Below are 21,163 nucleotides of genomic sequence, written 5' to 3' on the forward strand. Positions count from 1 at the left end.
AACACCCATCACCAATAATGGGGCAAAATGACATTGACTATGAAGCCCTGAGAAGCATACACATCTATGGACTATTCTCGCTGAAAAACGTGTAGCGTGATTGTAATTAGGAGGATATAACTGGACAAATCCACACGGGGGACATGCGGCAAAGCTGGCTGAGCTCTCAAAAATGTCAATGCCATGGAAGATAAGATAAAACAATGAGGGATAGGGAGAGATTTAAAGAGTCTAAAGTCTAAGAGCCCTGACAACTAAATTCCATGCGTGGTCCTTAATTAGATCCTGTATTCAACATCAACACCACTAAAAATAACCACTAAGGACATAATTGGGACAAAGGGAGAAATTTGAATATGAACTGTGTATTAGAAAGTATAGTATTGATTGTAGCAATATGAAATTTCTCGAGTGTGAACATCGCACTGTGCTTCCGTAGAAGAATTCCTTGTTCTTAGGAAGTTGTACATATGGGTGACGTGACACGACATCTTAAATAACTCATTCTTAAATAACTCAGTGAGCAAAGTGCGCACACACACGTACATATGTGTGTGGAGAGAGTGCAGATGCAAAATATTAACAATTGGTGAATGGTAGAACGTATACAGGTATTTATGGTACTATACTTCCAATTTTTCTAAGATTTGAACATTTTCAAAATTAAAAGAAAAGTAAGAAAGAAAAAGCACCTGCTGTGAGCCAGACTTTCATCGTGAGTGGACATGCGTGGTGAAGTAGGCATGGGTGGTTTCTGTCTGCCCCATCACCCTTTCCATTCTGCTAATAGCTCTTGCTCTCCTTCCTACCATGTGGCTCTAGTGTGGGGGCTGCTACACACAGTGTCCTATGGCCTGGAGCAGACACCTGATGGAGGCCTGGCCAGTCACAGTACTCCTCCAGTCTGCTGCCCACTGGGATTGGCCAGGGGTGATACACGCTGGGCCAATCAGAATCCTTCCCTGGGACTTTCTATGTGAAACTTCCAGGGACGTTCCTTCTAGTCTGAAATCATGTGGCTGTAAGCCTGTGATTCTTGAACTTTTCACTGTCATTCACCGTATGAGAATAAAGTCTGAACCCAGAAGTGGGCACAGCTGAGCAGCCCAGAGGAGAGACGGCCTGGCAGTACCAAGTTCTTTGTGCTAAGTCCTGAGGTCCCTGGAACCGCCATGGTCCTGAAACACTGACCTCGGTTCTATGGTCTATTCATAGTATCCTATGTAAATAACTAGAAGGTGAGGTGTAATAGGATGTATTATGGGTAGTCAGAAGGGCAGAGAGTGGCTCAGACAGTTTGAACAAAGGCAAAAAAGAGGGCTCAAACAGGGAACTGTCCTGTGATATTCTCGTTTGGTGGGAGCGTGTTACCTCAGGTGGGAACAACAGGATTTAGGACAGATGCTATCAGATGCAGACCACGAAGAGTTCTGAGGGGTGCAGACCTTTCCGTGCGGGTACAGCACACCTGGATGAGAGGAAAATCCTGACCGACCTGCACTCGGGCACATGGCTGCCGCCACGCCCTAATATAATAGCCAGCCTATTTGGGGGTGAGGAGGCAGGGGGCTGAGTTTCCTAAGTGGAAGCTCATTTGTGTCCCCTGAAAAACTTCCACCCAGCCAAGCTCTGAGGTGGCATATGTGCTTTCTCCCCACTTCTTTGTTTTCTAGAACTTGCAGAGGACAGTTAGCAGAAAGATTGCTTAGGGTACTCATTACGGAAGTGATGGTAGCGATCGATCCTTCTTCAATGAGAGGCGGTGGTGGATGGTAAAGAATTCCAGCCCTCGGGTCAGACGACTTCGATTGGAAGACCATCTCAACAACTCGACCTTGAGTGAATTGTGTAATCTCTCTAAGCCTCAGTTTGCTCAGCTGTAGAATGGGGCAAATATTATAATTGATCCTAGTCATAGGATTGCTGGCAGGATTAGATGAGATCATCACAGAGCGCACATCGTAACGTCTGCCATATAACACATGCTTTCTCATTGCCCGTGACTATTTTCATTACCATTATCAACAGCTGGACCCTGACCCTGACCTGGATGCCTCCAGGGACAGAGAGCTGACTGTTTCCCAAAGAAGCCCATTTCATGGTTGGGCAAGTCTGACCGTCAACTGAGCTGGAACCTGCTTCTGCGCAATGCCCACCCTTGCATCCTTGCAGTTCCAGGGCACCAAAAGAATGGCTGTGAACCAGAAAAAGAACCAACTCTCCTCCTCCTAGATCCTGCCTCCAGCTCCTGGGGGCCCCAGCACCACTGACACCCATGGTGGTGTGCCATCTGCGTGCTCTTGAGTGTTCCCTCCCATTCAAGCTTGTGTAGCATTCAAGAGGAAGCAGGGACTCTTCACAGAGACTGTCAAACTGCCCAGGGCTGCCAAGTAGCTGTCAGGAGTGGCTCTGGGCCCCCAGCTGAAAGCCGTTGCAGGGGCTGCTCAGGGAGACCCTACAGTCTCTTTGTGGGCTCCCTTCAGAGTGGCCAGCACTGGAGGGCCTCCTTCCTGATCTCTCACCATCCAGAGGGGAATGGGGCCTCACTGCTCCCACTTTTGCCAACGTGGTCACACCCACCAGCCAATCTAGTCCAGGGTCCAAGCAGAAGGAACCTGGGGGTGGGGGTCATCCCCAACTCTGGTCTGCCTGTTTCATAAAAAAAAAAAAGATGGCTCCTTTAGGGAAAGGACAGATCCTCAAGCAATTAAATCCCTTTCTCTCATTTGCATTCTTGTCCCTGGCAGCAGATTTGTATCAACATCCCCAGGGCAAGACAATCTTGTTTCCCCAACAAAACAGATTATGCACATCAGGCCGGGGGATTAATCACCAGCCACTGGGTTGAGCCAATAAAAAAGGCCCAGATGGGAGGAGAGGAGCCAGAGGGAGGGCCCCAAGGAAGGGTGGGGGCCAGCTGGGCTGGGGGAGTAGCTGCTTCCGGTTGGTTCACACTTCTAACAGCAAAACCCCCTTCTGAGAAGTGTTTTCTCTCTTTCCTAGCCTTTCTCCCCACTTGGCAGTGTCCTGGAGACAGAAGGGTCAGCCCAGCCCAGAGCTCAGTGGCTGGGCACAAACAGGGAATGGAGATAAACTCCAAGGTCCTGGGCAGGCCACCTCCGTGTCCCACCTGAATTGCCCCCCCAAGTAGATATGTTCCTCCCTTACTGCTCCCAGTTGCTGCATCCCTCCGTTGGACCCAGGCCCGTCCTCTAGCGTCCCCTAGACAGAGCAGGGTTCTTCTCAGTAGGGAGGGAGGGAAGCGGCACTGGTCACAGCCACGGCGGCAGTCCAGCTGCTGGCAGCGAGCTCCCTGACCCCGATCACTACCTCCACCCCGTCCACTGTTGCACGGGCCGCCCTGTCTGGGCAGCGCCCAAGCCCACCTCCCAGCCATGCTCTGCTGAGCTCCCAGCAGGGCAAGGTCTTCACACTCGTGGGGCAGGGCTGTCTTCTGCCACCCCAGCCTCCCAGCAGTACTGGAGCGAGAGTCCCAGCCCTCAAACTGCCACACAGACCCCCTACCGCGGCACCCTTTCAGGGCATGGCAGTGACCCTGGTGGCCAGGAGGGTGGGAGGGGAGGCGCGGCTTGCCTGTACTCCAGGGAGAATTTGGTCAGCTCTCTGTTGTTGTGGAGCCACTTGAACTCCAGCGGCCAGCTGCCCTCCGCCATGCACGTGAGCACCAGGCGGTTCCCCTCCAGGTGCACCTGTGTCCGCACTGGCTCCGTCTTGAAATAGGGGGCCACGTCATCTGTGGGAAACAGAGACACAAAGCCACAGTTATCACCTGCTCACCTGTGTTTGGTTGCTCATTTAGAACCCTAGTGCCCTTATGCAGAGGGAGCAGGGCAGCCAGAGAACTAGCCTAAGATCACATGGCTAGGAAGAACTGGAACTCGGGTCAGTCTGGCTGCAGGGGACTGCAGGGCAGAGTCCAACCAGTGGGCCCCCTTTGGCCCTGGCCTCAACCTCCCCATTCGCACACGAGGTCAGCTGCCTGGACAGAGGAAGAGCCGCTGCACGGGCTGTGGGTGTGGGGTTCCGTCATCGCTACGCTTCTCTGCAGTCACCCCACCCTTTTGACCTGACTCAGCTCAGCCAAGGACGAGCTCCCCTCGACAAACACAATGCACTCCAGGGGACCACTTAGACCTTTGCGCCCTTCTGGCCACTGGGAGAGAGGGTGGGAGTGAAATAGACAAGGGGGTGACAAAAGCATAGGAAGAGGTGGAGGAATGAGAGAGGACCTCCTAGCCTGTCACTGAGCCCACCTGCCCTGGGCGGAGCCAGCATCTGGAAACAACAAGGACTAAAGCACCTGCTAGGTTCTAGACTGCTCTAGAAGCGTTAATATATGATCATTTAATCTGCACACAACCCCACGTCTAGACAGAACCATTAGCCACCTTTTAGAGCGGGGTTAGAAACCTACCCAGGGTCCCACAGGTGGGAAGGGGAGGAGCCAGCACAGCAGACCAACTGCAGAGGCTGAGTGCTCGACCCGACTGGAAGCTGGAGGTGGACGGGAAGAGACGGGTTCAAGGCAAGAACATACCGACTCCCGGAGTGTGTGCTGCTGAGCCCTTGCATTTGGCAGCTGGGGGGAGGGAGTTCCAGAAAGCACCCCTCCATAGCTCACTCGTGAGTGTTCACTGTGTAGTAGGGCTTTCTCACCTGATGCTCGCAGCAGCTCTCCTGGTGTTACAAGGGATACACTCAGCAACGCCACGACCGTACGGCCGCTAAGCCCAGCTCTGGACTCGCCAGACTAAGTCCAGCACCTACCCCATCACACTGTGCCCGAGGGGGTAAGGCGTGTTCAGAGCCACACAGGAGCTGCTGGCAGGGCAGACATTGGGCGACCTGACCTCCAGGCCAGCGGTGGGCGGTCCCGGCATCCGCAGCCAGTCCACGCTCACCCTACCACTTCAGCTGTGTAGGTGTGTTCATCTTTCTGAGTCTCAATTTCCCCATCAGCAGACACAGGGAGAGAAACCGAGTGTGACTGTCCCTGCCAGGGAGGGGCCTGTCATCCTCAGGGCTCCACACTCTGCACTGGCTGGTGCCCCGGGCACGCCTTGGTCTGAGAGCTAACTTTCCCGACGAGCCCAGAGGGTGACAACCGTAAGACACTATTCTTTTGGCCTGAGACACGGAACAAACCAAAGGAAGAGAAGAGGCAGTTGTCAAGGGTTGGGGAGGGGGTGACTTTGGGTGGAAGGCAGTGAACAGAGCTGCCCCTGGGGCAGGCTGGTCAGCCCACTGGGAATGGGAGAAGCTGGGCCCCTCTTGTGCCACAGGCTGACCTCCAGGAGCGTCAGTGGGACCTGGAGCCCTGGACCCCAATTCCATCCTCCCACCCTCAGATTTAACCAGAGCTGGGTGTCCATAGTCAGGTAAGTTCAGTAGTTGTGTCAAGGCTTCCCTCTGGGTTCAAGCACAGACTGGTAACTCAAGAGAAACCACAGGTCAACTGGCCAGATGGCATAGCATCCCCACCCCAAGCCTGAGGTCTCCATCTTATGAGTGTGTAACTTGCAACTGTTTGGGGGAGTCTTCCTTGAACCCCATCCACGCTACCGACCCTCACTGTGGGGGCCCCCAGAGAGGCAGACCAGGGAGTGGACTGATGGCAGCTGGCAGAGCAGGTGCAGGGCTGTCCAGAATGCCCGCCTTGGACCAGTGTCTCCTTTTGACGGCTGATGTTTCGATGGCAGATTTGATGCTGCTTACATCTCTCCATCACCCTTAACAACTGTCATGTGAGCATTCTGCCTTACAAACAGGTGGAAAGGTGCGTCTTTTAGAGTGCGTACTCTGGGGTCCTGGCCTATCTCAGGCTGGTGGCAGAGGGCGGAGAGGCCGGCAGGCACCCATTTGGCTAGAAAAAATGATTCTCTGCCTGCTCATTGAGGCTGCCAACTCAGCTCTCAGCTAAACAAATGGGCACATTCGCACTTCAAAGGCGCATTCATATTCTCCAGCAGTTTTCAAGAGCCCTTTGAATTGCATTTTTAAAAACCCTCTGTTAGTTCCTGTCATCACTCGTTTGTTTTAAAACAATAACATTCCCAACCCCCGAGTGTTTCAATTCCTTGGATGTGGGGCAGACTAGGAGCCAGCACAGTGGGGGGCGGGGGGCGGGAAGGAGAGGGGTGCCTGCGGGCACACACATGCACACGGGCTCTGCACCCAGACCCCCTCGCCTCTGTAAACCGCTCGCTGGACAATTTCCTCCCAGCTCTGTATTTGCCAGTTCGCTCCTCGGGCTCTCCCGGGGGTGCCAACCTGGAACCGGGTAACTTTTGCTTGGATGGCTTGGATGGGTTGATTCCAGAGGCTACCGGAGATAATGACTTGGGGGAAGAGGGGAGGGGGGTGTTATCCTTTCCTGAGGACCTGCTGGACAACCAGCCCTGAGCTAGGAGCTCTGCATTCCTTATACCACATTATTCTCCCCAGGTGGCCTGGGAGAGGCTAAGCCTCCTCTCCGGAAGCCCCTGCCACAGGTCACTGCCCTCCCTCCCTGAAAAGCCCCCTGCCATCAGGATCCAGGGATTTGGGAGGGAGGCCCCACACAGGACTCAGAGCAGTGGCAGTGAGCCCTGCCAGCCAGCGGGTTTCCCTTGATGGGCCCCCTTTGCCCCAAAGCGGGAGATGGCAGGTGACTGGGGGTGTATGCGCTGCAGGAGGAAAAGATGCTGACGGAAAGCAGACGGGTGGGCAAACAGTGGGTGCATGCATGTTTGTTGTGCATGTGTGTGTGTCTGAGTGCATCTGTGTATGTATGGGGGCGTCTGTTCGTGTGTGTGTCTCTCTGTGTGTATTTCTCTCTCGGTGCATGGGCATTTGTGTCTGCATGTGTTTATGTGCAGGAATAGATTTCTGTGTCATGAATGCACAGGTGGGTAACACAAATCACTGACCTTGGACAAGTTGCTTAACCTTTTTGCACTTCAGTTTCCTTAGCTGTAAATTGGGGATAGGTTTGTTGTGAGAATTAATAAAATAAACAACCTAAAGTACTTAGAAAAGTGCCTGGCACTTTTAGCTACTATTACTACTGATCGTATATGCAGATGGACAGATAACACCTGAGAAAAAAAGCTCAGACCCCAGTGATGGGGGCCAGCAGCTCCTTTCAGCCTACGTCCTAGGATTGTTCAGTACACAACATGTACAACTGTACACAACAGCCCTGTCAGCCATCTTCTCAGTGGGAAAAAGATAACTGAGAATAGAGGAGAATTGTGGATAGAAACAAGCAACAAGAGATGTCATTCTCTTAAAGTTTTCCTCATTTTGAAAACACACACGGGATGGGTTTCTTTTTTAAGCCAAAGTGATTCTAAAGTTCACATTAAAAAAACAAAATAAAACAATAGCCAAAACATTTTTGAAAAAGAACGGTAAGTAGAGGAGACTAGCACAGATATTGAACTATATTCTAAAGCTGCAATAATTAAAACAGTGTGTTCTTGTACAAGTAGACTGATGAAGCAATAGGCTAAAAAGTCTCGAAACAGACCACGATACATATGGGATTACTTCATATATGGTAAAAGTAGAATTTAAGTCAGTGGGGAAAAGATTGATTATTCCACAAATGGCTTTGAAACAGCTAGGCAGCCATTTGGGGAAAAAAAGGAAAAAAAAGAAAAGTTGAATCTTTTCCTCACACTTTACCTCAAAATAAATGCTAGATAGATCAATGTTTTAAACATGAAAAACAAAATCCTAAAAGAACTAGAAAAAAAATTACAGGGGTTTAAAAATATATAATCTCGGTGAAGTGGCATATTTTCCAAGAACTTTCTAAGTACTACACAAACTCTAGAAAGTCATAAAACAGATTGATGCCTTCAACTATATAAAAACTGTGCATGGAAAAAAAATGCCCATAAACAAAAAGGAGCGACAAAATGACAAACTGGGGGAAAATATTTGCGACTTTTATCATGGACAAAGAGCTTGTTTTCCTGATATAAAAAATATTCCCATAAATCAGTAAGGAAAAGATAAACCAACAGAAAAATGAGCAAAGGATTCGAACAGTTTGCAGAAAAGAATTACAAATCACTCTGAAATATACAAAGATGCTGAACCTCATGATACGAGAAAGGTACACTGAAACTCACTAAGATAACCATTTTTTCCTATCACTTCGGCCAAGATCCAAAAGGGTGCTAATATTTTGCGCTGGACAGTCTGTGGAGACCCAGGCATGCTCGCACACAGCACTGGGGGACTGTCCCTTGGTATGACATCTACAGAGAGCAATTTGGTAATTCTCTCGAAACTGAAAATGCACTTATCTGGGGTGGCTGGTTGGCTCAGTTGGTTAGAGCGCAGTGCTCATAACCCCAAGGTCGCTGGTTTGATTCCCACGTGGGCCAGTGAGCTGCGCCCTCCACAACTAGAGTGAAAACAACAGCTTGACTTGGAGCTGATGGGTCCTGGAAAAACAAACTGTTCCCCGATATTCCCCAATTAAAAAAAAAAATGCACACACCCTCCATCAACCAACTCTTCAAGAAATTTATCCTCCACAGACATGCCTGTGCATGGGTGACACGACAGCATTTCCTAGCAGCAGTCTGTTCTGGAACAGCAAAAGCTTAGGAACGACCTGGTTGTCCATGAGAAGCACCCTGGTTAAAGAAATGATTGCACTTCCTGACAAGAGAATACTCCACAGCGTAAGGTTCAGGAACCGGTTTTGAGGACTGCTGTTAAGGGAAAAAGAGCAAGGTGCAGCAGAACGGGCTGCGTCGTCCGCTACCACTTGTGTACAGATGTATTTTCCTTCAAGTACAAAAATATATTTGCTTGTACAGACATAGGTTTTCTGGGGTGGGGGTGGTTACATAAGACTGGGTGATGCTTTAGGGGGGAGAACTGGGTGGCTGGTGACTGGGGGGGAGGGGACTCAGTTTTCACTTCACACCATTTCTGCAGACTTCACGTTGTGTCTCACAGGTTGACAGATGCACACCTGTGCACACACGTATGTGTGTGTGCAGGGCAAGTCGTCGCGGGGCAGCCCAGTCGGCATCGGAGGAGCGGGCAGGCCCTCAGTGCGCATGGGACACAGGGATGTGGCGAGGCTGGGGGTTCCTGACCACCGGAGCCTGAGCCCCTGAAGGAAGAGCTGCCTTTGCAGAACAAGAGGCCTCCTTCTCATTTCCACAACAGCTCAGGGGGCGCCTGCCTGCCTTTCCTTTGATATTCTCACTAAATACCCCCATTGTCACCCTGCCACTCCAGGCTCCAGGCTCAATGGCTCCACACAGAAACTTATCTCAACTTCAACCTCTCCTTTCCCTTCAGCCACCAGCACAATAATGTCATCTTTATCTCAAGTCCCTCCATCTGTCTTGGAATTTGACTTCCCAGCCAGCCCAGGCCTGGGAACCCCTCCTCCCCTCAAGCCTGAACCTCCCTGGCTGGGAGTGCCAGCCCGGGTAAAGACCTCCATTCTGCCACCTAATCGCCCCCAAAATGTCTATGTGCCCTGCAGGGCCAGCTTCAAGGGGCACCGGGCCTGCACAAACGCCCTTCGCAGCTCTGACACAGCCCAAAGCCTTTCTCTTTTAGCAGATCCCTTCTGGTCACACAGTAACTTCTCAGTCATTGAGACTTCCCTGGAATGCGTGGGAACAGAGTGGAGGTCGGGATTCTTGCAAAGTTCTCCCTTCACCATCTCCTAGTCTCTGCACTGTCACCTTTGTCCTGGATTGACCTCCAGGGCCTCTTCACTGGTCCCCAGCTGGAAAGCCTGTGCTCTCTGGAGCTGGCCTCTCAACCTGGTCCCCTCCCTGCAGCTGGCTGGCCATGGACCTGAGCCGGCCGGGCCCTAGGTCAGAGGAAGCAGGGGCTCAGGGCAGGCCCCTCTCACCAAAGCTCACTTCTCCCACATGTCTATTCCTGCTGCCTTGCTTTCATATTATTGTGCTTATAGAACTTTCCATACGTGAAGCACTTTGTGTCTATCATCTGAGTTAGGAGTCACAAGACCTTCTGAAGGAAGATGCTATCATTATCCCCATTTTATAGATGAGAAAACAGCCACTCAGAAAGGTTTGGTCATTTGACTTGGCCACACAGATGTAAACTCAAACCTGGCAGATTCCAGAGTTCTGGATCTTTCTGAGCCTGACACGGGGCTTCCCTCATCTGTCCTACTCTTAACAATCCTACCTGTGGCCTCATGGGTGGTAAGTGAGGGATGGTGGCCTCTCTCAGGGCACTGGCTTTGAAGGGGTCATGCCGGTTGTGTGGTGGGGACATTCCTATCCCAGCTTCCCATGTCGGGACCCCAGACCTAGATCCAGGGGTGAAGGAGAGGCAGGCGGGCTGGCTTGGAATGAGTCCTGGGGATCAGTGAGAAGGAGAACGTCCTAGGAGAGATTGGTCCATCTGAGAGTGGAGGTTTCAGAAGGATGGACTCAGGGTGAGAAGCCTGGGAGTAAAGGAGAACAGCGCAAAAGAGGAACAGATGCGGGCATGAGGGGCCAAGGAAAATGAGGCACAGGTCAGAGCCCTGAGAGCTTTCTTAGGAAGGAGAAGCTGAACTGGGGCCCCCATCCCACAACTCTGCTCATCATTTAAGCTCCCCTTTCCAGAGGTCTGGCCTGAAGGTCCCAGTGGGAGAAGAGAAACTGGGTTTAAACCCCAGTTCCAATGCCAACTGAAGTTTGACCTTGAGGAGAGTAACGGACAGCTTCCAACCCCTGCCCCAGAGGCTGTTGGGAGGACCAAGTGAGCTAAGGTATGTCAAGTTCAGAGCAAAGTTTGGCGCCTACAGGGTGCTCCTTCTGCCCTACAGACCTCTGGAGGTGATCCAATGGGGAGGAGATGGGGAAATGGGGGCACGCTTACTCCCCCATTTCCTGTACCTCAGAGCCATCTCCTCAAGGGAGATGTCCCAAATCTAAGCCTTCCAAATTCAGCTGCCTCACGACCACGCCAAGCCGGCTCAAGAACCAAGTCTTGCCCAGGGATGGCTTGTCAGGTCTGGAGCAAAGGCTCAGGACCGGGGTAGAGACAGCTTGAGCTGTAGGAGGTGTTGCCCAATGTCAGCCATTCCTGCAGGTCCCTCTTCTACCTAAATCCAGATCGAGGAGCTGCCTGTGCAGGGGGTCCAGGAAGAGGCTGTCATGAGTGGCCTTGTCGGAGCCCCTGCCCTCCAGAAGAAACGTTCGGCGCGCACACACCACACAGACGCTAGCAGGTACCCGGGGCTGCCATGCCTGACCTGGCCTGCCTGCTCCGGCCCCACCCAGCCAGGGCACGGCAGCACCTCAGCCCCTCAGTTTTCCCTCTGCTCAGTCTTCCCTTCTCACTGCTGCTCCCACAAATGAGATGCTAATTTATGCTCCTCCCCTGTCTCCTGGCAGATGCCTGGCCCAGCTCAGCCCCAGTGCTGCCTGCACGCCAAGTGCTTCATTAGCCAGGAAAGAAGGCTTTCACCCTCCTTAATCTAATCCTCGGCAGTGACCTTCAGGAGCCAGGCACCTTCTGACGTCGGGCGGCCTAGTAGGGTGCGACAATCAATTATGCCTCGGCCTCCACAGCTGCGGCTGAATGGATTTCTCGCTCAGAAAAGCGTGTTTAAAAAGCATCTAATAGAACGGAGCATCAATTTGTTTGAATACACATCTAATCTGATTAGGGGGGGCCTAGCCACCAGAGCCAGCACAACTGAGCCCCGACACGGCCCTGGGGAATCGTGAGTGGGGTGGAGGGGCCCAGCCTGGGGAAGGAGGGGTGTGTGCCCCTAGCCCACCACCAGCCAGTTCAGCCCATTGTACATCCAGCCAAAAAGTCAAAGAGGAAAGCGAGAATCACAGAAAGGCCACAGAGGCTGGGGTGATGCCTCCTGATTTTCTGTCGCCCCAGCACTGGACACAGAGCCTGTTGCAAACAAGATGCTCAGAAATGAATGAATGGATAGTGAACGAAAGGCGACGCGGTCCAACGTGGAAGCTAAGAGATGCCAATCAAGTCACCTCCAGGACCAGACGAGGTGATGCCTGTACCGGGTTGAATGGTGTCCCCCGCTTCTTCTTCCCCTCCCAAAATTCATGTCCTTCCTAGAACCTCAGAATGAGCCCCTATTTGGAAACAGGGTCATTGCAGATGTAATCTGTTAAGATGAGGTCCTATAGGAGCAGGGTGGGCCCTATATGACTGGTCTCTTTATAAGAGGAGAAGAGACACAGGAACAGAAACACACAGGGAGAAGACGGCCAGGTGACAATGGAAGCAGAGACTGGAGTGATGTATCTACAAGCCAAGGAACAGGCAGGATGCCGGGAGTCACCAGAAGCCAGAAGAGGCAAGGAAGGAGCCTCCCCCAGCGTCTTCAGAGGGAGCCTGGCCCTGCTGACACCTTGGTTTCAGACTTCTGGCCTCCGAACTGTGTGAGGATACGTTTCTGTCTAAGTCACTCAGTCTGTGGTACTTTGTCAGGGAAGCCATTGGAAACAAACAGAATGCCTTACAGAAACGTGTGTCATTGTTCTACGGGAGGCAGCCTGGGAAGTGAGTCTGGAGCCCGAGTCCTGCCTCCCTGGACCACAGCCGGCCCGTCTCCAGCCACGCCACATCCGCCATGCCCCAGGCCCTTTGCTGATGCCATCCTCATTCCCCAGAGCACCTTTTCGTTCCTTCTTTGCTGGGAAGATGTAGGTGTTCAATCCATGTTAGTTCCTACCCTGTGTCCTTTCAAAGGTCAAATGTCGTGTCCTCAGAAACTCTTTTCCTGATGTCCTCCTCCACATCCCTCAGGCTTTGGAGTGGACCGCCGTCATAGCACTGTGATAGGATGTACATCATAGCCGCGTGTGTGGCGATTTCGTGCTAGTATGTCACCCACTGGAAGCTCCCTGGCTTCCCCAGCCACAGACGCTGGCAGCAAATCTGGCATGCAGGAGGGCCCAGACCCACAAATGACAAAGGGGACAAATGAACTTGCTGTTGAACTTGGCCAGGTCACCTCCCTCTTAGGGGCGGACACTCTTCTAGGCTGTCCACGTTCCCTTCCAGCTCTGACATCGCGAAACCTGCATAGTAGTGTAAGTTCTGACCTCGGTGGGCCCTGGAGTGCGCTTTGCTGAATTTGAATCCTGCTTCGGCCACTACTAGCGAAGTGACCCCGGGCTTCTGTGACCCCTCTGCATCTCAGTCTCCTTAACTGAGAAATGGGGTACTAGGAGCGTCACCTCACAGGCCCACTGAGAGGAGTACGTGCGTAGCCCAGTACCTGGCACACGAGGGGCGGCGTCATTATCCCTCATCCTTCCTTTGTGTGATCTCTGCAAGCCCATCTCACAGTCAGGGTCTCTGGCCTGAACCGCACAAGTAAATAATGCCAAAGCATCCCCAGCCTTGCGTGGAAAAAGGATGATTCTCATTTCCGATGGGTTTATTTTGCTATTAACTGAGCGGAAGGGGGGAGCCCTTTCTTACATTTCAGCCGGAGAGTTCAGAGATTAAACTTATACCACTGATTAGAATGTGTTGTGCCTAACGGTGTTATTCTCATTTCAGTGTTTTCAGATTCATCTGAGGTATAAAAGCAACGATAATAAAATTTCACTAACTCCTGGAATCCCTCCCAAGAAGGTCGATTATGCTACGTGCACGACATTTGCCTCCCCCGCAGCGACCCCGAGGTGGGACACATGCTTGGGGCAATTCTGCCGTACACAGCTGGGAGCGGAGACCCCCCGAGATGCCTAAGCTTACTTTGGGGGTCAGCTGCCTGGCCCGGCCCAGGTGGCTCCACAGAGACTCGTTCTATGTGGCACCTTTCACTCCCCCAGGTGATTTTCTTGCAGATTCCTTAGCAGGTGAGCTCTCTGCATCACATGGGTACCGCTATTAGCCTGTCCCCTCAGCTCTGGTGACAGAGAAACATCCGCCTCCCACAGGACTCGAGAAGCCGAGAGCAAGGACGGGAAGGCCCACGGATGCTTCCAGGAACCCACACTGGGGGGTCTCCAGCGTCCACCTTGGCCAATGACAGCACCACCTGACCTGGCACGGGGCACAGAGGGCTATGCCGAGAGGAATGGACAAACGGTTCCAAACTCTGGGTAGCATGCTTCCCTGGGGCGACGCCCTTCTCCTCCTCCTTCTCAGCCTTGAGAAAGGCCATTCCCCAAGGCAGATGGTCCACTGGGTCTGAGGAGACCAGAAGGAAGGAAGATGGGAACAGGTGGCTCTGACTGAGCTCCAGCATCACTTCCTGGTATGCAGTGGAGGGGGCTGAGCGGGACAGCAGGCATGTTCGGGCCTCCCCCCCGCCCCCCGCCTTCCCCGCCGCCTCATCACCCCCATGTGGGGCTTTCCACCCATTTCAGTGGCTTCCGCCGGCCTCCCCTTCCCTGGCAGGAGGGCAGGGCTGCTCAGCCTGGGAGAGGGGAAGAGAAAGGTGTGTGTTGAAGGCCTCGTCCACTCCAAGCTCCCTGTGTTTTCTCATTTAATCCTCCCAACCGCCTTGGAGGAGAATTATTATTACCGCCCTTTATGTCTCTCATCTGGAGAGAGGCGCGCGGTCACCGCAAGTCAGAGCCTGGTTTTGAACCCGCAGCCGCCTGCCTCCCCTGCGAGGCCTCTGATCTCCTCTCAGGTCAGTGGTGTGTTGGGATCATAGGAAAAGAGTCCAGGGCTGGCCCGGGGCGGGCGGAGGGAAAAACCACGCAGAAGCTGCCTCCACGCAGAGGCTGAGCGATGGAACCCGCTGCCGAAGAAGAACACACATTCATCAGACTGCTGACCCCGGTGTACCGGCGCTTTGTGGCGTGTAACAAAGACTGCAGAGCAGAAAATTGGAGTTCAATTTGCCGTCCATCCTGCACAGCGCTCAGCCCATTCCAGTCCCCGGTAGGCACCTCTGCGCTTGATCATAAATAATAACACCACGCGGCTCTATGGCCCTTTCAGCAGTTAGAGGCCCCGAGCAATTTACAAGCTGGATTACACACAGAGGCCTGCACGCGCCTGCTGGCGGCACACCGCCCCCTTCCCGTCCCTTTTATGGGCACACCCACCCTGCTCTCCTGCTGTCACGCACCTGGGGGCTGTGCCCAATCTGGAGGGAAACTGGCCCTTGTCCCCCGGGACGCCAGGTTCAGCCTCTGCCCCGACCACTTTCCTTGTCTTGACCGGCATTCATCAGTAGCACAAAGCCCACCAGGTCTGGCAGGGACCAGGTCCTCACGTCCCCTTGTTGGACCAAGTGCTGGCGCCATGATCTCTCTCTCTCTCTCTCGTTTTAGAAAGGGCTTCTGGACCTCTCTGAGCAGGCCTGGAGCATTTCCAGGAGGCAGGGGCTTTGGGGCAGAGTCCACAGGGGACTCCAGCCACAGCTCCTCCCTCTTCCCTTCAGACGAGTACAAACGAAGTCACAACTGTATGATTCCATGTATATGAAATATCCAGAACAGGTACATCCATAGACAGGACACAGATTGGTAGCTGCCAGGGGGTGGGGGGCCAGGGGCATGGGGAGTGACTGCTTAATGGGTGCAGAGTTTCCCTTTGGGGAGATGAAGATGTTTTGAAATTAGGTAGAGAGAGTGGTTGTACAGCTAAATGTACTAAATGTACTAAATGCAACTGAGTTGTTCACTTTAAAGTGGTTAATTTTACGTTATGCGACTCTTATCTCAATTAGAAAAGAACAACAAGTAAATTCGGTACAAGGTCTTCTTCTGTTCCCCACTTGCGCTCCGCCATAGGGTCCCTCTTTTTCATCCAGCCCCATATGGTCCTTAGGAGGAAAACCTAGAGACAATCTAGGGACGTCTTCTTGTCAAGGAGTCACCGGGCTCCTGCCGTCACCGCCTCCCTTCCTTCTCCTTCCATGAGTCAGGCGCTGGGTCCGCTCTTTGGGTGATGGAGGGCAGGCCTGGGTTCCAAGTAGTCTCACGGGCACAGGGCTAAAAGCCTGGACTAGCTCCAAGGGAAGCCCCCTCCCTGGCCACTGCCCAAGCTGACAGGCCATTTGGACTGAAGGCAGAAAGCCTTGGCTTTGCAGGTGGGCAACGGGGTCTGAGCCCGGTCTCTGCGTTTACAAACTGCTGGACCCTGAGTCAGCACCTAGGTTTTCTGAGCTGTCAGTTCCTCACTTGCAGGAGGGGTGTCCTACAACACCCCCTTTGCCAGGTTTCCTTAGAACTCACTGTGATGGAATTTGTAAATCCAGGAACACAAGACTGGCCTAGTGCTCACCACGCGGGGTGTCCTGCTCATGGGGTCTCAGTGCCAAGCCTTGGGTTCTGTCTCAGGTGCATTCTCTCATCCTCTTCATACAGCAACACCCTGGGGTAGGAACTGTTGACAACCCCATTATAGAGCCAGAAGGGAGGCCGGCAGAGCTGAGTCGCTGCCAACTGGCCTGGACGAGTTGTGGTGAATACTGAGAGTTAATTTTGTTGCTCCTCCCACAAAATCCAGTGTCATCAAAGGCCAACCCAGAGTGTGAACTCTGAGGATGAAAAAGGGAGGAGGCAGGCACAGGTTGCCCCAATGTGGAGGCATATAGTTGTGCTTCAGGCTGTCTTGACACCCACCCAGGCTGCAGCCTCCCCGGTGGGGCTCCTTGCCCAGGCCTGGCTGGTCCGATGCACGTGCCCTGGTGGCAGGTGGCTTTTCTGGACAAGCAGCCTGGAGACCTGAAAGGGGGCTGCATTTGTTACCCTTGCACGGGAACCGAACCGGCCGGGTCTCCCGCCCTGCCTCTTCCTTCTGTCGCTTTGCAAACCCAGAGCCCATCTGTCGTGCCTTAAAGATGGCTACACAAGGGGGCGATGGTATCTGTACTCGCCTGATATTATCCACTGGGGAGGTCAGCAGGCCCTTTGCTTCCCTCACTCAATGCCACGTCCCCAGATGTATTTGGGGCTCCCCGCCTCCCTGGAGGAGCCTGGGCCTGGCAGCTGATACTGGTGAGCAAATGAGAGATCGAGACACAAGGAAATTCATAGTGATGAGAGTCAGGCCAGGTTTCCCCGAGAGCGTGTCCACAGGCCCGCAGTTCACACTGAGACGGGGTTCACGCTCCTGGCACTGGTCCCCGACCCTCCTGTGTGTGGGGCGAGGGAGGAAGCAGCTGCTGGGCTGGACATCAGACAAAGTCCTGGGCTGCAGGCCAGCCCTGCCCAACTCTGCCCTAACAAATCAGCTCCCTCGGCCTCCCACAGGCTCCAAGCTCCCTGCGGGAGGCATGTGTAAGGGAGGATGTGGACCCAGCTCTTCTGATACCAAGTCATCCTGAGTCACTTGCTAGCTGTTGGCCTCATTTTCCCCATCTATAAAATGGACATCAGGGCTTAACAGATGTCCACCGCCCTCCTCCAAGTCCAGCTTCCAGACTTGAGGCTTTGCTGGGCATGTGTGGCTTACGCGAGGACAGTCTCTTTCCTCCCAGGGAGCCTTAGCCGCCCTTCTCAATGGAGCAAGGCCAGGCGCTTAGGAATGTTCTTCATGGATTCCTGCTAGCCCCCCTTGTGATGGGTTGAACTGTGTCCCCCAAAGAGGTAGATCAAAGTCCTGACCCTCATGAATATGTGAATGACCTGACTGGGAAATAAGGTCTTTGCAGATGTGATCCAGTCAAATTCAGAAGAAGTCATTAGAGCGGGCCCTACAATCTGCCACAGAGAGAAAGAGACGCGGGGAGAAACGGCCTTGTGACGGCAAACGCAGAGACGGGAGTGAAGCATCGACAAGCCAAGGAGTGCTGAGCAGGCCAGAAACCGGGAGAGGGAAGGGACAGAGCTCCCTCACAGCTTTCGGAGCGAGCCCGGCGACACCGGCACCTTGACTTTGCACTTGTGGCCTGCAGAGCTGGGAGACAAGGCATTTCTGTTGTGTTAAGCCACCCAGTTGTGCTACTTTGCTATGGTAGCCCTAGGAAACTAACACAACCCCTCGCCAATGCCTCCCCCCAACAAAAAAAGCCAGCATTGAGCAGAAACCCTTCTTTCCTCTATGAAGGTTTAACAGACGCACCCCTCCCCCCATAGAAACGAGCCCCTCCTTGGGGTCCCTGCCCCACACACGTCCATTGTCACACCAGGAACCCCTTGCGCTGCTACCCCCACCCACAAACTTCTTAATGGCCTCACTGGACTGGAAGCTGCCGGAGGACACATCTTGGTCATTTGTGTGCCTCAGCCCTCACCTGGGCTGGACAGCAGACAAAGTCCTGGGCTGGTGTCTTGCACAGAACTGGAGCTCAGCACTGAATGAAGGGCCGAACTGAAGGAATCCTGCTGTTTCTAGGGGCCTCTGTGACGATCCCTAAGTGGTCCCCGACCCATCACGTCCCACTTTCACCGTGACGTCTCCACTCGTAGGCCTCAGCTTGCCCTCCCTGGCCCTAGAGCAACATACGCCAGCCTCTCTGCAGTGGCGCCTGCGCTCGGCTAATGGTGACTGACGACAGCCCGCATGGCAGGCAGCGCACGGGTGGCCGGATTGGCAGGCTGGCAGTTGGCACCGGCGTGATGGATGGCCCTGCACGGCCGTTTCCAAGTCATTCCCCTGAAGCTGGGCCTTTCTGGGAAGGAGAGCAGCATGGCCCCTCCACTGCCCACTCCCGCCCCTGAGCTCATTCCGGTTCTTTCCCCGTGGTGTCCCCTCCTTCCCGGAACTGAAGGTCCTGCCCTTCCCTGGTGATCAGGGCACGGTGGTGGGTGGGGCGTTTAGCTTTCACAGGCTCCGGAAGAGAATGAGATGCTCCTTGTACTCGCCCTGTTCCTGCAGGGACACCCCCATCCAGAGACAGTGATCTGGGCGTTGCACACTTACTGCTCTCTGGCCCATTCCACCCCAATCCCCAGCCAGGGTCCCACAGCGCCAGGGCTCAGCCTCTGTCCATGGTTATGAGGACCAGGTGTCTCTGCGGTCTGTGTGTGATCCCTGAGCCCAGGTAGGCTGTCCTCTGGGACAGAGAGAAACACTGGTGCTGCAAGTCGTGAAGCGACTCAACCCCGGCTACACAGATGGCTACACAGGTGGACACTGGCGTTTGAACACAGGGCTGTCTGTCTCCCAAGTCCACGCTCCTTCCACTGTAACAAGTGAAGAGGTTGGAAAGGCAAGAAGCCCTCTCTGGGCACTCTGTCCTCACCCAGGCACGAGTCTCAGGGACGCAGGGATGAGTTCTAGCTCCTACAGTCACACACTGTTTCCATGGACATGAGCTGGCCTAGGGTCACAGGGGAGAAGGCCAGGGTCAGGCGCCCAGCAGAGGCCAAACCATCACACACAGCACAGGGTTGGGGCTGTCAAGAAACCTACTTCCCCCAGGATCTGTGACCTTGGGCAAGCCAGGCTCTGTCTCCGGGCTTCAGTTTCCCCGTAGGTCATGACCAGATTCAACTCTGCCCATCCCTTCCCAGGGCACCCAGGACAAAGTGAGAGCTGGCATTTGAGATAAGAAGCCAGGAGATTAAGGGTCTTGTCACCAGCAGTATAAGACCCCATGGGGAAGTGATACAAGGAGAGGGTGGGCTCCAGAAACCGCCCTCAAAAGGCTAAGGCCAGGAGCGTCCTAGGACCTTTGCTTACCATCCAGCCATACCTACGTGTGGGGAGCAAGAGGGCCAGCCGGGAGCTGTGGTTTGGCAAACCCAGCATGGGAAAGTGGGAGTTTACAGGAAGGCTACAAGTTACTGGAAAGGACAATAAATTAATATAATAGGGCTGTTTGGCTGGTGACAAGGGATAAAACATGTGATCCAAAAAAGCCCCATGCGAGACTGTCAAAAGGATGAATGAGAAGGCAAGATGGAGTGAAGGAAAGAGCCGGAAAGGGGCTCCCGGAGTGGCAAGGAGTGGCGGACGGGCGACTGGGCCTCCTGACCTTCTCATCATGTCCTCTGCCTCTCCTCAACAATCTGGGCTCCCCTTTCCCTCCACTCGACACACTCAGCATCGGGTCCAGAGGTTTCTCTGCAGCAGGCCCCTGCAGGGATCCCCTCCTGTCCTAGACCTGGTTCCCTCTCTGATTGCACTGCCTCCTCCATCCTCCTGCCCACAAAGCCCCCACCTCGCTCCCTAGATTTTTGGTGATCTTGACTCCTATCTCACACAGATGCTCTTGGTTCTCAGTCGTAAGTAGAGTATGCGTTTCATTCATTCATTCATTCGTTCACTCAAAGCTCGATTCCCTAATTCAGCAAATGCTTGTTGAGCACCTACTGTGTGCCAGGAGCTCTCACAGTGAGCCAGAAAAAACAAACAAAGACAAACCTCTGCCCCTCAGTTGCTCACAGGCACACAGGGAGATGGATGAGCCCAGTCGACGGTGGAATGAACGCACAATAGAGCGAATCCCATGATAGCTCAGGCCGACAGTGCAGAGTCAGCTCTTCAGGCTTACAGGACCATCAGGGATGGTGGCTCCAGCAGCATTTTGAAGGAAGAGCAGGATGTGTACAATGCAGAGGGCTGTCAGGAAAACTCGCAGGCGGCGGGTACCATTTACGGGCCAGCCAGGAATCGTGAGAACAGCAGTTGCTGGGAACTCTGGGCATTTCAGCATGATGGGCTAGAGGATGCAAGGGAGGTGGGCTGCGAGGCGGGAGGACAGGCGGCTGGTGGCACAGCAGACACAAGCGCACCTGGGCGGGATGAACTTGGATTCAAGCCCTGGCTTCTTCAATTAGGAGTTGTGTGACCTTGGGCAAATCACTTGACTCTTTTGAGCTGACTTCCTCATTTGAGGAGAATGAGGTGAGAGGATACTAGCACCTGCCTCATAGATCCGTGGCAAGAAATAATCGAGAAAACGCAGAGTTATCTCCTAGCACAGTGTCTGCTCTTTGAATGAATGCATGAATGGTGAGTGTCGGTGTCTCAGAGAACAAAGGGCTTATCAATTGTGTTAGGAGTTTGGATGTCATCCTGGGGGTGGTGGAGAGAAACTACAGATCTGAGTGTGTGTGTGTGTGTGTGTGTGTGTGTGCGCGTGTATGAGTGTGTGTCTGCACTGGATCAACCCAAACTCCCTCTCCAGCCTCTCCCAGTTCTAGTGTGTTTTGTTCCCCAGGAGGAGAGTCAAACACAGTTTGGGGAGAAGAGGAACTTGCAGATGGTCTTGAATGAACCTTGATGAAGGACCTTCAATTTCTCTGCAGAT

The 21,163-nt window shown here is 53.5% G+C and overlaps 1 protein-coding gene across 1 annotated transcript in view; it reads right to left on the reverse strand.

The window, feature by feature from the left end:
• Positions 1-21,163, reverse strand: part of SDK2 (sidekick cell adhesion molecule 2) — a 251,570-nt gene that overhangs the window by 131,738 nt on the left and 98,669 nt on the right. Inside the window, exon 2 of the mRNA XM_033091048.1 lies at positions 3,595-3,754. Coding sequence (XP_032946939.1) covers positions 3,595-3,754 — 160 coding nt within the window. The remainder of the gene's footprint in view (positions 1-3,594; positions 3,755-21,163) is intronic.

This window comes from Rhinolophus ferrumequinum, chromosome 21, assembly GCF_004115265.2.
Source record: "Rhinolophus ferrumequinum isolate MPI-CBG mRhiFer1 chromosome 21, mRhiFer1_v1.p, whole genome shotgun sequence".
NCBI lineage: Eukaryota > Metazoa > Chordata > Mammalia > Chiroptera > Rhinolophidae > Rhinolophus > Rhinolophus ferrumequinum.